Raw genomic sequence first — 15,334 nt, forward strand, 5'->3', positions numbered from 1 at the left:
CGCTACACATTCATGAACATGTTTCGGTCAGCTAGTTATTAGTAACTAGAGACCTCTTCAGGCGAAAAATCTGATACAAAAGCTTAGTCCATAATGAAAATATCCAACGTTATCAGGAGGTCACATTACATGTTGTTAAGAACAGAAATAAAAAATAAAAAGCGAAATGGTTTTTAATATATAGGAAGGGTGGGTGGGTTAAGGTTTGTATTGAAATAGAAAGCTATAACGGGGAAAAGGTATTAAGAAAGAAAGGAAAGAAGGAAAGGACGGGGAGGATAAGAAAACAAAAATAAAATTAGATAAAAAATAAAAATAAAAATATATATATGTGTGAAGCAACTAAGAAAAGATGAGGATAATAATCCGCCATAAATAAAACTATTAAAATTAATAGCAAGCGACTTGTAAAAATGCTATGATTTTCTTTCAGAATTGTTATGTTCACCTTTCCTAACTATGTGCTTCTTTATTTGTGGCTGCCATCGATGATGTCTTTAATACAGTTTTTTTTTAATACAAAATTGAAAGTAAGCTTTTTAAAATTTTTTTATTTATTATAAATAAGGCCTATATCATTATTTTCAATGTAGGTGCTCGACTGAGCTTGAATCTCTTTTCCCCCCTTCTCTTCTTATAAGACTTTCACAACAATAACTCGTCTAGCTACAACTACCGCCAACAATCTCCTTTTCTTTTTGTGTGTCCCTAAAACTAAACAGAACATTGATGAGCAAAATTTATTTCCTAGAACTATTTGTCTGTGGAACACAGTACTGCAGGGTTGCTTCCCAGATGACCACAACATTGTCGTTTTCAAGTTCAATGGAAACAAATTTACACAGTGTTATCTCACTGCCCACCTGACGCTTTCATGTAACCATTATCTTCGAGTGGTGATTCTATAGTAAAAAATGCAAAAAAAAAAAACTGCCGATTAAATAAAGGGTGCCGTTTGAAATTCCTTGAAGATTGCGGAGTTCGACAAGATGCACCTGAAGAAGGTAGAAGGTTACATCGGCTGAAATGTTAGGAGATTAACATAAAAAATGAGTATAATAGTTCAAATGATTTAAGCTATTAGGACCTGTGGAAATTCCACAGAATGAGAAATATATTTAATCAACAAATACGTTTTCACAAAGCCGAAATTTTTCTGGATATGAAAGCAAAAATTTAGTTTTTTGGACAGAAAAAAAAACAATAATACACAACAAATAAGAGCTTATTAACATTTCTATGAAAATAGTGTCCATTTTATTTTGATTATAGAACTGAACCAAATGAGATAAATTAATAAGTATTAATAAATACATATATTGTGGTACATATTTCAATACAAATAATAAAATGACATTGTAAGAGACAATCGTTAACTTACTCCTTCAATCCAGCACCTCTTGGCAGACAATTTTTTTTTGCCTTGTTTCTTTTAAATGTTCCCTTTTTAGCGCAATGTTTCACTGACTTCTTTCACTGCATGTCAAAATTAATGTGTTTCTTTCTCACACTATTACAACAGTGATCATATATTATTATTATAATAATATTCGGAAATGAGGTTACATCAAAGGGAAATCTCTCTCATATTCTTGTCCAGGATTACCATATTGGCCTTTATAAATCCAAATTTTGTGAATTTGGTCTTTTTTGAAACAGCTTAATTTTCAAAAACTGTATTTGCCTTTTCCAAAGCGTAACCTATGGACTAACTAAAAAAATAAACATGCAGAATATTATATAGATATTCGAAAACAAAGGGAGGTCGCCTTCATATTCTTGTCCAGAGTTGCCAGATTGGCCAAATTGGTCAAATTTCACGAATTTGTTTTTTTTTCTTTTAGTTATTCGCCCTTCAAAAATTATATCTGACCTTTTTCAAAGCATAACGTACAGACTAATTAAAGCAAGAAACAGCAGAGCAGTATGTAGATAATACAAATTATTAATTCTCATATAAAAATTCTGAAACAGAAATATTTACTTAATGAATTATAATTGTTTCTTTAACAAAACGTTTACTGAAATAAGAAAAATTCAATTCTAATTTTTTTTTAGTATATAGAGTATTTGAAGCAAACAAATCATTTTAATACGACGAAGAGGAATGTTTGATAAACAGGTAGTTTAGAAAACTCTTTGAGCTGTACTGCAAGAAAGGTTTTTCTTTTGTGTCTTTTGAGACATAACTTTTGTTTTTCAGAAAAAAAAAATCCCAGTAATACAAATATTATTGGTAATTAAAATCTTCGTAAAATGTAGACCTAACCCTAACATGCTATCTCCGACCCGCCAATCCCACAAGATTCTACTTTCTTTTACGCAATTACATGTAAAAAGCCTGAAAAATCTTAGTGGTGAAAATAAAACGAAAAAACAAAAATAATAAAAAAAAACACACACACACAATTATTTTATAATTTAACATGGGGGATCAGTTTCGCATATAAAAATCTTAGTAGTTAAAGTAAAATGAAAAATAAAAACAATTATTTTAGAATATGTATTTCAGATAACATTCTATTCATCTGTTCCTGCGTTAAGGTTAGGGTGACCAGGCGGTAAATACCACCCACTTATGCTAGTTAAGTTTTTTTATTATCATTATTTTCCCCTCTTTTTTTTTTTTTTTAAATATAAAATCAATTTCTTTTTCTTGTTTTTTTTTCTCCCACTTTTTTATAGTGCGTAAGTGTTCAGCCAGACGATGGCTTTGGTACAATCCTTCCGCTGGAAACCATAAATTTAGACGTTTTGTTCCGCCCTTGTGCTGCGAAAGAATACAACTTTCAACTGGTGTGCAAGTCTCTGATTAACAGGTAAGACATCTTGTCGCATTTCTATTCGGCCCTAAAAAAAGTTCGCAAGTAAAAAACACGCTGGATGAAACCGATTCAAGTGTTGAAGGTAAGTGATAAAACAAATAACAAGTCAGACAACCCTCGCTGCCGAAGGTGATGATGTTTAAAAGCATCTTACCATGTTGACTTAGCATATTAAAAACAGTTAAATGTATAGAAATTACCAAATCACTCTCTCACAGATATGATGTTGCTTGTACCAGTCTTTTCTATAAATACTATTATTGTATGTTTTCTTCAGAATTGTTTGATCTTTTTCCTACTTTATTTCTTCCGGCTCATTTGATTCGTTGGTCGAGTGATCGCCATCAATTCGCTGTTTGGATATCTCATTGTAATACACCTTTTTGTTCCAGTAACTTTTTTTTCTCCAAAAACTATAGAATTAATTCGAAAAAAAAAAAGTCCTCCATTCTGAATAAAAAGTCAACGATTGGTGTTTGTAGGGGGGGGGGGTGTATCAGAAATTATAATCTATAATATAAATTTCACCTGTCTGTTAAAATGTATGTATGTATGTATGTATGTATGTATGTATGTATGGATGGATGGATGGATGGATGTATGTCTCGCAGAAACTTTCGACAGAGGTGACAGATCCTGATAAGATCGATATCATTTTGAAGCTCGACGTCTCGGACAAGAAAATTAGCCCAAAACATTAATTCCTTCATTCCAAACTCGCCCGTTTTGTACAAGGAGGGGTCGACTTTATTCGCCGATATTTTAGCAAGTCATCGTCACCGTTGGATTGACTTCGGTTAATTTCAACGCTTTTGACTTCTCACTTGACTTGATGCCATGGAGACATCGTCTAAGACATTAGATTTTCGTTCATTTTCTTTTCCGGCTTCATAGCACGGGTTCGAGCCTACCTGCCTACTACAATTTTTTTACCACCTCTTTTCACCCTGGCTGCCTACTGTTGTTTTGATTTCCTCCCCACTCTACTACCAGCCTGCCTGCCTGCCTACTACCACCAAACACCCGGGCAAGGCCGGGCACCCAGGCTAATCTAATATATAAAATGATTGGATATTTTACAAACCGTTCTTTTATGGGTCTTTAGCCGGTTAAAATAGATTTTGATGGGTCAAAATTAAAAAAAAACGTTATACATTTTATCCATTCATCTTAGTTTATTTTTAATTTTTAATCAGTTCATATGCGTTTCATGTTGGTAACGTCACCAGCTTTGGATGCTACAGTTTCGGTTTCAGTTCTAACTGATGGCATCGAAATACTTTTTTTTACTTTTGAAATCATGACTCTATAATAATATAATATGAAATCTGGACAAATTAAAATATCATATTTAAGCGTATTTTACACCCCTCTAGTTTATATATAAACAATTAAAATATTGACCTAATTCTAGGAGTTTATATGAATACTAGCAGGCTACCCAGCGATGTATAAACATTATTATTATATTATTATATATTTTAATTCATGATGATTTCTTAATATTATAGAGCCAATTCTCTGTTGGTTATTATCCAATATATAATAATAATTTAAAAAATTATAAAATAAATATGACTTGGGTATCATCCACTAGAATCGAAATAAGGACGTTTAGCTCTTCAGCTTTGGTTGTTATTTATATTTCCAGCATCGTTACAATCTACGCTACAGACAGACGGATATGAAAGGTATAAAATTAAGCAACTTTAACATATGAATGTTTAATTTGGAGCAAAAGAAATAGCAAACTTAATGTTTTATTCGACTTATCCTGCTAAGATCTACTGTTTTGTGTTCAATTTTATGTTGTGGAGACGCCCACTAATTAACATAGGCAGGTGAGTTAGATATATAAAGGTATCAATCACCAATACCGGGGGAGTCTGGCAACGACCATCAAATAGGCAAGACGCTTATGCTGTCTCCAGTAAGACATGCAACACGCCACCTGCCGGAATATCTGCAACTGAAGTATATCTGAAGACATGTAAATATGTATATAACTTTTCTTCCTTATATATTATTGTATACATTTACTTTCCATGTTCTTGTTAATTATTGTGCAGACACAACAATATATATATATATATATATATATATATATATATATATATATATGATTATTTCCATAGCTCAAAGTACGCCGCAACCCACAAGAGCCATGCCAACTAACGAACCGGAAGTAATATAATTTCTCACATTCTGAAAATTATATATATATATATATATATATATATATTTCTGTAGAAATATATTTATTTCCTTATAATATATATCAATCCTTATTTAAGAAGCTCAGTGTAATTACAGAGCAATATAGTGAATAAATGACAAAAGATTATATTCCAAAGTTCAGGATGTTGACCACCTTATAATTCATCCCTTTAGTTCACTTGAATTGTAAATATCAACTGAATTAAAGGAATAAATTATAAGACGGTCAACATCTTGATCTTTGGAATATAGTCTTTTGTCATTTAATCACACACACACACACACACACACACACACACACACACACACACACACACACACACATATATATACATATATATCTGTATGGGAAAACGTTTTCATCTTAAATTCTATGCAATTATGCAGAATGCAGAAATTATACATAAATAAAATCTCGCGTAATAGTGAAATGAAACCAATAATCTAATAAGAAACTGTAAAAATGAATAAGTAATTACTTAACGCTCGTTTTTCAAAGGAATATGCAAATTAGTTAACCTTCATGTGGTCGCTTGCGTATCCATGACTGAGTATATTAAGAAGTTCGTTTTAGTAATTTTTAAATAGAAACTCGGCTAGAGATTTTTCCCCTTGGCCCCAAAAATCAATAGAGTAGAGCATTCCATGTTGATTTTGCGGTTAGAGTTTAGTTCTGTGCAGTTCTAGGAGGTTCACCCTCCCAGCCCTTGCGTTCTTTCTTTGAGAAGGGGTTAGTTTATTGTTAATCGACTGAGGTGCCCTCATCAGGGAATGCCGACGGTGATGTCCAGCCATCTTTTTGCAGGCCTAAGTCAGTATGGCAGGATCTTTAACACGCTGGCTATTTGTTGTCAGTTGTTATGGGTTGAGCTCTTCCTTTACAGGTACAGGTGCACCAATCAGCAGCAATGAGTCTTTCACAGCTGCAGTTTGGGCGTCAGATTTCAGGGTAGATCTGGAAATTAACTGAATTATTCTCCACAATGAAAACAATCAATAATCAATGATAACTATGGAGATCACTTTCTTATAAAGGAAAATAATTATTGCTTAAGATATTTTCACAGATAATCGTGCAAAGAAAAGTCAAACTACGAGGGGCGTACAATAAGTAATGCCCCTGACCCACTTCCCATAGCAGTAGAGCAACAAAACTTGGCACAGTTATTAGTCTTTCTCTACATAGGAACCACCCAGAGTTATGCATTTCTCCCATCGCTTGATGCAGCTATGGAGACCGTTTTTGTAAAACACCCCAGGTTGGTCCTCCAACCACGACGTGACTTCAGAAATCAAGGCTGCATCATCTGGGAAACGCTGTCCTTTCAAAAACAACTTCATGGCTAGGAAGAGATGAAAGTCAGAGGGTGCAAGGTCAGGAGAGTAGGGAGGATAGGGGAAGATTTCATAACCACATGCCCATGCTTCTGATCTGGCGACATGCGAGTTGTGGACCTGAGCGTTGTCCTGCAGGGTACCTTTGCTGATCTTACTCCGCCTCTTGATTTTGATAGCTTCCCTTAATTTCCTCAAAAGTGAAGCATAATAGGGTCCTGTAATTGTGGTAACCTTTGCCAGGAGATCTGTCATCACTACTCCGTCCTGATCCCAGAAGACTGTGAGCATGACCAAAAGAAAATACAGTGACTAAGTACTGGGCAATTTTTAGTAAACTTTAAGAAAATGAAAATTCAAATGAAAAAAAAAACACTCATTGTAAGGTAAGTTTCATGAATAAACATTAATTTCTTTAATAAGAAACAAATGATTAGCGAACAAAATTTTTTAAAAATTTCTAATATGATTTTTTTTTTTTGTTCAAATCAAGATAAATATTTAGTTAAATTTTGTCATAATAAACCAATGATAGCAAATAAATATTTTCTTAAATGGCGTTGGCTGTTGCGATTTTGTTTACTCAGCATTTCGGCATCTTATGCAAACTGACTAAAAAGTTTCTGATAGCACGGTCCTTATTCTGTATAAGTACCCAATAACACCCATCCCAAGTATAATGGTTTTATGTAATAACAATAATACTCATCTGATAAAATTAATCCCTGAAGAGAACAGTTTTGCACCGCTTTTATGTCTCTGTACCAAGATTAAAATCAAGATATCATTAGACTGAAAAATCATTTTTTCTTTACATGCTCACAGGGATATCAAGAAATATTAGGGAGTGGTTGAATCAACATAGACTGAGAGGATGAGAAAAAGGAATATATAGTTAAAAGATGGGTGACTTGTTTAGTTAATAGAATAATTAGTTATTAGAATAATTGAAAATAAAAAAATTTTTTAAACCATAACTCAATCCCAGAATTAAAGGATACTTTAATATATATTTTGTGATAGTAAAGTATAAGAAAAAAGCACTAGGTATATAGCATTAAAAGTATTTTCTTAATAGCAGCAACATTGCTTATTAAAGTGCGTCAGACAAATGAATACAAACTCAGATTTAGGATAATTAATGGATTATACTCAGTATGATTTCCTGCAGAATAAATGCTGATTTATTCACTCTGACACCAGAAAGAGGTCTATTTGGGCATCACTAGAAACCATTTCATCACTGATTGCATTGTTAATACTTTCCTTACATATACTGGCAGGCATAACCAATCATGTCACTGGTAAGAGCATAAAAACAAACCTCAAATGAACATAGCAGATATTACCCTGGAGATCTGTTTAATATATATTTTGTGATGGCAAAAAAAAAAAAATATGGATTTTTTTTAAACAAAATTTTTTTAATTTTTAATTTTTTTTATTTTTGCTCAAATATATTCTAGTTCATGGCATTGGTTTCGCTGATTTTATTTTTTTTTTTTTTTGGGGGGGAAGTAGACTTATAGGAAGGACCACGTGAAGGTTGTTAACATCTATAAGTTAAAGTAGTTCTGTGGAACTGACTGCTTGGAAAGTTCTGACAATAGCACGCTCCTCATTCTGCATAATGTAATGGTAGTTTCCCTGTTTATTGTAGTGTGAAGGTGGTGCTGTGCAGTTCTAGGAGGTCTACCCTCTCAGGCCGTGTCTCCCCTTTTTGAGAAGGGGTTAGTTTTTTTGCTAATCTCCAGTAGCGCCTCTATCGGAAAATGTTGACGGAGCTGCCCAAGCATTTTATGCAAGATCAAAATGCCTCCCCTCTTGAGGGGCGCTGACTTTTTAATCCCACGTTCCAACCCTTATGTCACATTTCTCACTCTAGGAAAGAAATAAATACCTGAAGTTTCTGCAGATGTGAGGATCTAAAATGGTCACGGCTTCTGGAATGATGAGTCAAAGAGTACAATTCTAATAGAATTACCTTTGACGAATTGATCTTATGCAGGTGGTCTTCTACTCTACTAAATCAATTAAGATTATTATCGATGAAATCGAAAGCAAGAGCAACGGCCTGCTCATCGTGACTCATAAAGACACCCAATTTTCTTGCTGGATTCCCGCACTCATCATAGGTGAATGGTGTCCGATATTAATTGAAAATGACACAAGGCAGAACGCGGTAACAGATAGATTTTTAAATTATTCCTAAATGGCTCGAGTCAAGGCACATTCACATTAAAAGACTATATCCCAAGTTTTAGACTCGTCCATTTATTTTCGGTGGAAGTTATATGCTAAAGTATTGAAGACTATGAAGTATTAAAAAAAAGGAATTGTGCGAAGGATTTGGACTACATGTTCCATGTTTTTTATGGTAGAAAATTATCTTCTTGCGATAAATATGTACTTTTGAGTAACGAATAAATAATATTTTAATAGTAAAATTATTATTTACAAATTGAAGTAGTTCTGGACAATTGATAGTTATTGTTCAAAGTAGTTTTTAAAACAGGGATACGTGGCGCAACGTATAAGCACGTGGAGTGATAGTCTTCTACAAGTTGAGTTCTCACTACAGGCGATTTTTCTCTATTATAACAGTGACCAATGGGTATAATATATATATATATATATATATATATATATATATATATATATATATATATATATATATATACTAGCAACTATATACTCTGATTTATGAAAGTATGATAGGTTATGAAAAGGAAGGCTTGTAAAGAGATAGCTTCGAATTTGGGGGTGTCAAAACCAAAGCAAAATATGATGAAAGTAAAAATAAAATAGATAAACCCCATAATTTCACACTGAAACACTTATCAAAATATTCTGTGGATTTCTATTAATAAACCTTGTTAAACTTTGTGACATATTTCCATTCTATGGAGGTCAGGCGCGAACGAACATCCCATGATTTTATTATACCATGTTTCTTCAAACTGAAACATAATTATCAAAGTATACTTACGCAGATTGATATGAAAAGTCTTTATTAAAGTTTTTGCCTATTTCCATACTATGGAGGCCAGGCGCGAATGCAGACCCCACAATTTTATTATACCATCCCTATTTAAGTTAAAACATAGTTATCAAAGTATTATTATGTACATCTATATCAAAAACCCTTGTAAACGTTTTTTTTTTAATTTTAAAATTTTTTATTTCCATACTTTGTGGACCAGGCGCGTACGCAAACCCCATAATTTTAATGAATCATCATTATGCCAGATCAAACATAACCATTCCTGTGTCTAGATACATCTTCTATCATTATATGTAATCAGTTTTCTATAATAGTCAACCATAAAGGAGCCTATTTGTGACCAGACACACACACAGACGTTCAGCTTTATATTATACTAGCAGAAGTACCCGTCGTTGACTGGGTTAAAAAACAGCCTACAGAAAATGGACTGTGATTGATGAAAGCATGATAGGTTATGAAAAGGAGGGGGTTGTAAAGAGATAGGTTTTGATACTCAAAAATTTTACCCTTAGAAAAATATGATGAAAATAAAGATAATTTTCGCCAAACTATATTTTTTTTATATCAACTTTGTTTCTATTGGTAGCCAAGAATGACCAACAAAATGATGTTTCCTTACAAAGAGAAAATGTTATATATATAATAATATAAATATACAAGAAATACATGGTACCATAGTCAATAAAAGTTCATTGGTTTGTATTTTTAAGTAGTTTGTAAAAAAAATATTTTTTTTAGTTCACGAACCGGTTTAAAAAAAAAATCAAAATGGCAGCGACTTCGAAATGGAGAGCCCCGTTTTCAGTTTGAAGCAGGGGCACCTGAGCATTCTGTGTTAACAATTTAAGAGAGTTCCGTCAACGTAAAGAATATTTATAAACATATTTTAATGTTTTCCGTTATGTTGTGCTGGAGGAATATTCGATTATGGCATGTGTAGTTTATATAAAAATTCATTTAAGTAGTTATCTCCTCAAATTTCGTTTTAATTTCGGTTCGCTGAAATTATTTCAAGTAAAAAGCATTAAAACCTATTTCAAAAAAAAATAAACATGAACTGAACTTTTATTGACTATGCTAACATTTATTTCTTGTATATATATATATATATATATATATATATATATATATATATATATATATATATTTCGGGTAGTCATTTGTTGGCTTTTCTGCAAAACACTTTTACTAAATAATATCGATGAAATACCAAAAAGCAAAGAAGGAAAAACAGTTTTGAAAAATAATGAAGCTTTACTTACTTTAGTAAAATAATCCGAAACAGCAAAATGGGATATTAAAAAAGTAAACACGTAATTACTTTAATTTTTTAAAGCAAAGAATCGATATAATATGAATAAGAAGAAAATGACGCCCTTTTCAAGCAGAACAGCTTCGATTCAGTTTTACAGTATTGAACGGTGTAGTATTGCGCCGTCGGATTCAGTGTTTCACTATTGTAATGTAAAGAACACACAGAAAGGGTTGTAATCAACTGAATTTCTTTTTAGTACACTGACAAAAAAAAGCTTAAACAGATATATAAATAAAAATAAAAAGGTTATGTAAATGTTTTTAAAAGGACACATAATCACGTGAACATGATTTTTTCCTTCTTTTGACACGATAACAAGTAACGTTCTTATTTTTTATTATTTATCTATTTATCTATTTTCGAAAGAGTGCAACGTGCAAGTGGAGAAGGAAAAAAAACAAATATATATATACATATGTAAACGTAGATTCTATGAACAAAGTTTCTTTCTTAGAACTTCACACCTGTGGAACTCTGTTGCATTTTCCTGCTTTCCAACTGACTACAATATGGTTGTCTTCAAGTCCAGCGTAAACAAATTCTTGATGAGCCATCACCTTATGTAATGTAATTGACCAAATTTCAACTACTAACAATTACTACAACATGTTTCCCTTGACGACTGTACACTCATTAACCCTTATACTCGAGTAGTTTCTAGGCCTTGATAAGTGGTGACTCCTTTGTAAAAAAAAAGAAAAAAAGAAAAAAACTCTGACTCCTTCTCTCTGACCATTCTCCCAATTCTAACTCTAACAATTTCCAACTCTCTGCCTCTAACCTTTAACCGTAAATATTGGTTCTATATTTCTTTGTGACATCAGAGTGCAGCCAAACGTGCCTGGTTTGCACGTGGACACTTCATACAACAGGTGTCTGTCAATACAAAACAGATTCCTTAATTTCCATTGCCCCATTCTACCAGCTTTGACCTAAATTTTTTGTATAGTTATTTCTACTATAATGGACAATTTACTATATTCCTAGAATCGCATCTAAATAACAATATGTATTCTTTTTTAACTTTTGAGCACTACGTTTGATTCCAGCATTCTCCTTTAATAAATATTATTTTCTATCCTAATTACTATATTTCTCTAAATACCGGGATCTGTCCCCTTCAATATACAACATATGCACATATATGTATGCATATACATATATGCATATATATAATGTATGTATATGTATGTATTTATGCATATATATATATGTATTTATACATATATATATATGTATATATGTGCATATGTATATATATATACAAATGTTTGTATGTATATATATATGCATATGTATACCTATATATAGGCATGTATATGTATATATGTATGTATATGCATATGTATGTATATGCATATATAATGATATGTATATACATGCATATGTATGTATATATGTATATATATATGCTAACGTATGTATATATGCATATATATATGTATATATATATGTATATGTACATAGGTATGTATATAGATATGCATATGCATGTATATATGTACACATATGCATGTATATATGTATATATATGCATATGCATGTATATATGTATATATATGCATATGCATGTGTATATGTACATGTATGCATATGCATGTATATATGTATATATATGCATACGCATGCATATATGTATATATATGCATATATGTATATATATGCATATGTATGTAGGTATGTATATATATATATATATATATATATATATATATATGTGTGTCAGGTCATGCCATATGCTACTGGTACCATGTAACCCAGTACTACCTGTCTCATGGTCGGGTCACCGGCGACTAAACTGGTTCCCCCACCAAACTTGTTTGGTGAGGAGGGCGGCTTGTCTCCCTGAAGGATTAAAAACAAGACCTTCCAAAGGGCGAATGAACCCTATTTCGGGGTCAACGGTCAACTAGCACCGTGTATATTTGTGTGTATGTATATATATGTGTTGGGGTAGAGAGGGCTCCCGTAAGCCATGGTGAAGGCAACCTTTTCAGGAGAAGCAAATCTCTGATTTTAAAAAAACATAAAGCGGAAGACCAGTAACTGCATTAAGCTGGTCTGCAGTTTAACTTGTTGCTGGTTATCTTGCTCTTGCTGGATCTCAATATTTTGAACCGAGAGAGAGACTTAGCTGTCATACAAAGCTAAAACTCTGTAACATCATCTTTGTATAGATACTCCATCAGGCATTTGGGCTCATGGACTTTAAGTGTCTGAGGGAGTGGCACTCGTCTGACAAGACGTTGCAATCATCATCATATATATGCATTTATATGTATATGCATGTATATATCCATATACGTGTATATGAATATATATTTATGCATATATATATATATATATAATTATTATTATTAAAAAGTTCAGTTTTTGTGATGAGATATATATATATATATATATATATATATATATATATATATATATATATATATATACAGTGTCGGCAAGTAACCCATATTGAAATGTAAAATATAGAATAAACAGATAAACTGTTTTAGATGCGAAAAGGAATTTCTTTATTTTTAATTAATTTCGGATTTAAAAATTCCTCATCAGAGAAAGAGTTCCTAAGTTTTGTTGGTCTTTTATTTTTTTAACTCGGAGATAAAAGTAAAAAAAGTCCTAACTCATATTGCCTTATTGAAGTCGCGCGAGCTGGTATTGTACGTAGAACTATATAGTTGTCTTTTTTATTTATTAAGCAGGAAAATCGTGCGGGCGCCAAATATGAGGTTGAAAAAGTGCCGGCAAGTAAAGGCATATTGAAATGGAAAACTATAGAATAAGCAGAAAAACTGTTTTATAACACGTTTTTAAATGCGAAAAAGAATTTAATTTTTATTTATCATTTCTACTACTTTATTTCGGGGTGAAATTTAACACTGCGCAAGGTACGGATATAAACTAGCATATATATATATATATATATATATATATATATATATATATATATATATATATATATATACATATATACATATATGTATGTGTGTGTGTATGTATATGTGTATATATGTTTTGTATATGTGCGTGTGTGTATATGTATATGTGCATATATGTGTGTATATATATATGTGTATATATATGCTTTTTTATGTGTGTGTGTATATGTGTATATATATATATGTATGCATATGTGTGTGTAAATATATGCATGTATATATATGTGTGTGTGTCTATTTATATATGTGTATATATATGTTTGCGTATATATGTATGTATATGTATATATATTTATGAAAGAGATAGTTATCAGGTATAAAGAAAACGGTTTTCTTTATCTAAAGAGAAACTATTGATATTATATATAATGCATTTCTTATCTCGTCTGATGGAGAGAAAGAACCGGAAATATATTTTTTATACTGCAGGCTTTGAAGTCCAGTTTGAATGTCTACTTGGTCATTTCAGTTCTCAAAGAATGACCAGAATGGTGTCAATAAGTGAAACCTATTTAAAAGCTGCAAAGTTACTCACGCTGGTCATTATGGCGAATGAGCGTGAACATTGTCTCATCCGACTGCCACTCTTTAACAACTTTTCAAAGAAGTAATTGTCATAGCAGGAGGACATTTACAGCAAATAAATAGTATTTTAAGGGAAAATTCCCCTGAAAAGTTATTAGTTTTTCTCTCCCTCTTCCCCCCTCTCTCTCTCAAATATATATATATATATATATATATATATATATATATATATATATATATATATATATATATATATATATATATATATATATCGTCAAAGAATGAGAGTTCATATAAAAACGTTGTTTTAATTTGAATAAAATAAAATACGCATCAAGTGCGGTTGAAAGCCAAATCACAACGTAATATTAGGAAAATAAACAAATATTTTACTAGTTTGAAATTTATCACAAATATATTTCAGAAGTATCCTCCATCTTCAGTGTGTTGTTTCTTTTTTATTTTCTTCTTCCTTGCCATGTTGTAACTTTGGTGAAAGAAGTCTGTTTGTAAAGAGTCGCGTGTTGTTTCTAGCGGTTGTATTTTGAAATGTTTGAACTGTGCGTAGCCAACGCGAGAATAACGTCAAAGAATGAGAGTTCATATATAAACGTCGTTTTAATTTGAATAAAATAAAATACGAAAGACACAACATTATTCAAGCTAAACAACGTTTGGGCTCATCAGTTAGAAACATCCGAACTCTGTATTTGAACCCGAGCCTCTTGCATGCTAGGCGAACACTCTCCCAACTGAGCAAACCCACAACACGCACAAAAATGTTTATTAACTTACACGGATCAAGCAACCCGCGGCACAGATCCAACAGTGGAATGAACCTACCTCATATCGAACAAGGGACGTGGTCATCGCAACCAACTATAACCCAAGCCGACCTCTCATAAGTAGGAATTTTATACTCGTAAGGACAGTGCCATCATGACAAGCTAACCTACCGAGAAATCAGTAATAAAATTTTCAGAATGCGAGAGAATATATAAACGAATATATAGACGCTGTCTTGCTGTGGAAATAATTATATATATATATATATATATATATATATATATATATATATATATATAACCATTCAAACACAGTAGTGTTTGAATATATGGTTTAGTGTTAGTTTTACTCATATAGAACTGCTTTAAAGCTTCACCGC

General features: G+C 32.0%; 1 protein-coding gene across 3 annotated transcripts in view; it reads left to right on the forward strand.

The window, feature by feature from the left end:
- LOC145261207 (cilia- and flagella-associated protein 74-like) overlaps nt 1–15,334 on the forward strand; it is a 2,330,915-nt gene that overhangs the window by 634,187 nt on the left and 1,681,394 nt on the right. For all 3 annotated transcript variants that reach the window (XM_080119545.1, XM_080119548.1, XM_080119547.1), the window contains exon 27: nt 2,686–2,819. In XM_080119545.1, coding sequence (XP_079975671.1) covers nt 2,686–2,819 — 134 coding nt within the window. The remainder of the gene's footprint in view (nt 1–2,685; nt 2,820–15,334) is intronic.

Source organism: Euprymna scolopes, chromosome 37, assembly GCF_053919585.1.
Source record: "Euprymna scolopes isolate OS-2025 chromosome 37, ASM5391958v1, whole genome shotgun sequence".
Taxonomy (NCBI): Eukaryota; Metazoa; Mollusca; class Cephalopoda; order Sepiida; family Sepiolidae; genus Euprymna; species Euprymna scolopes.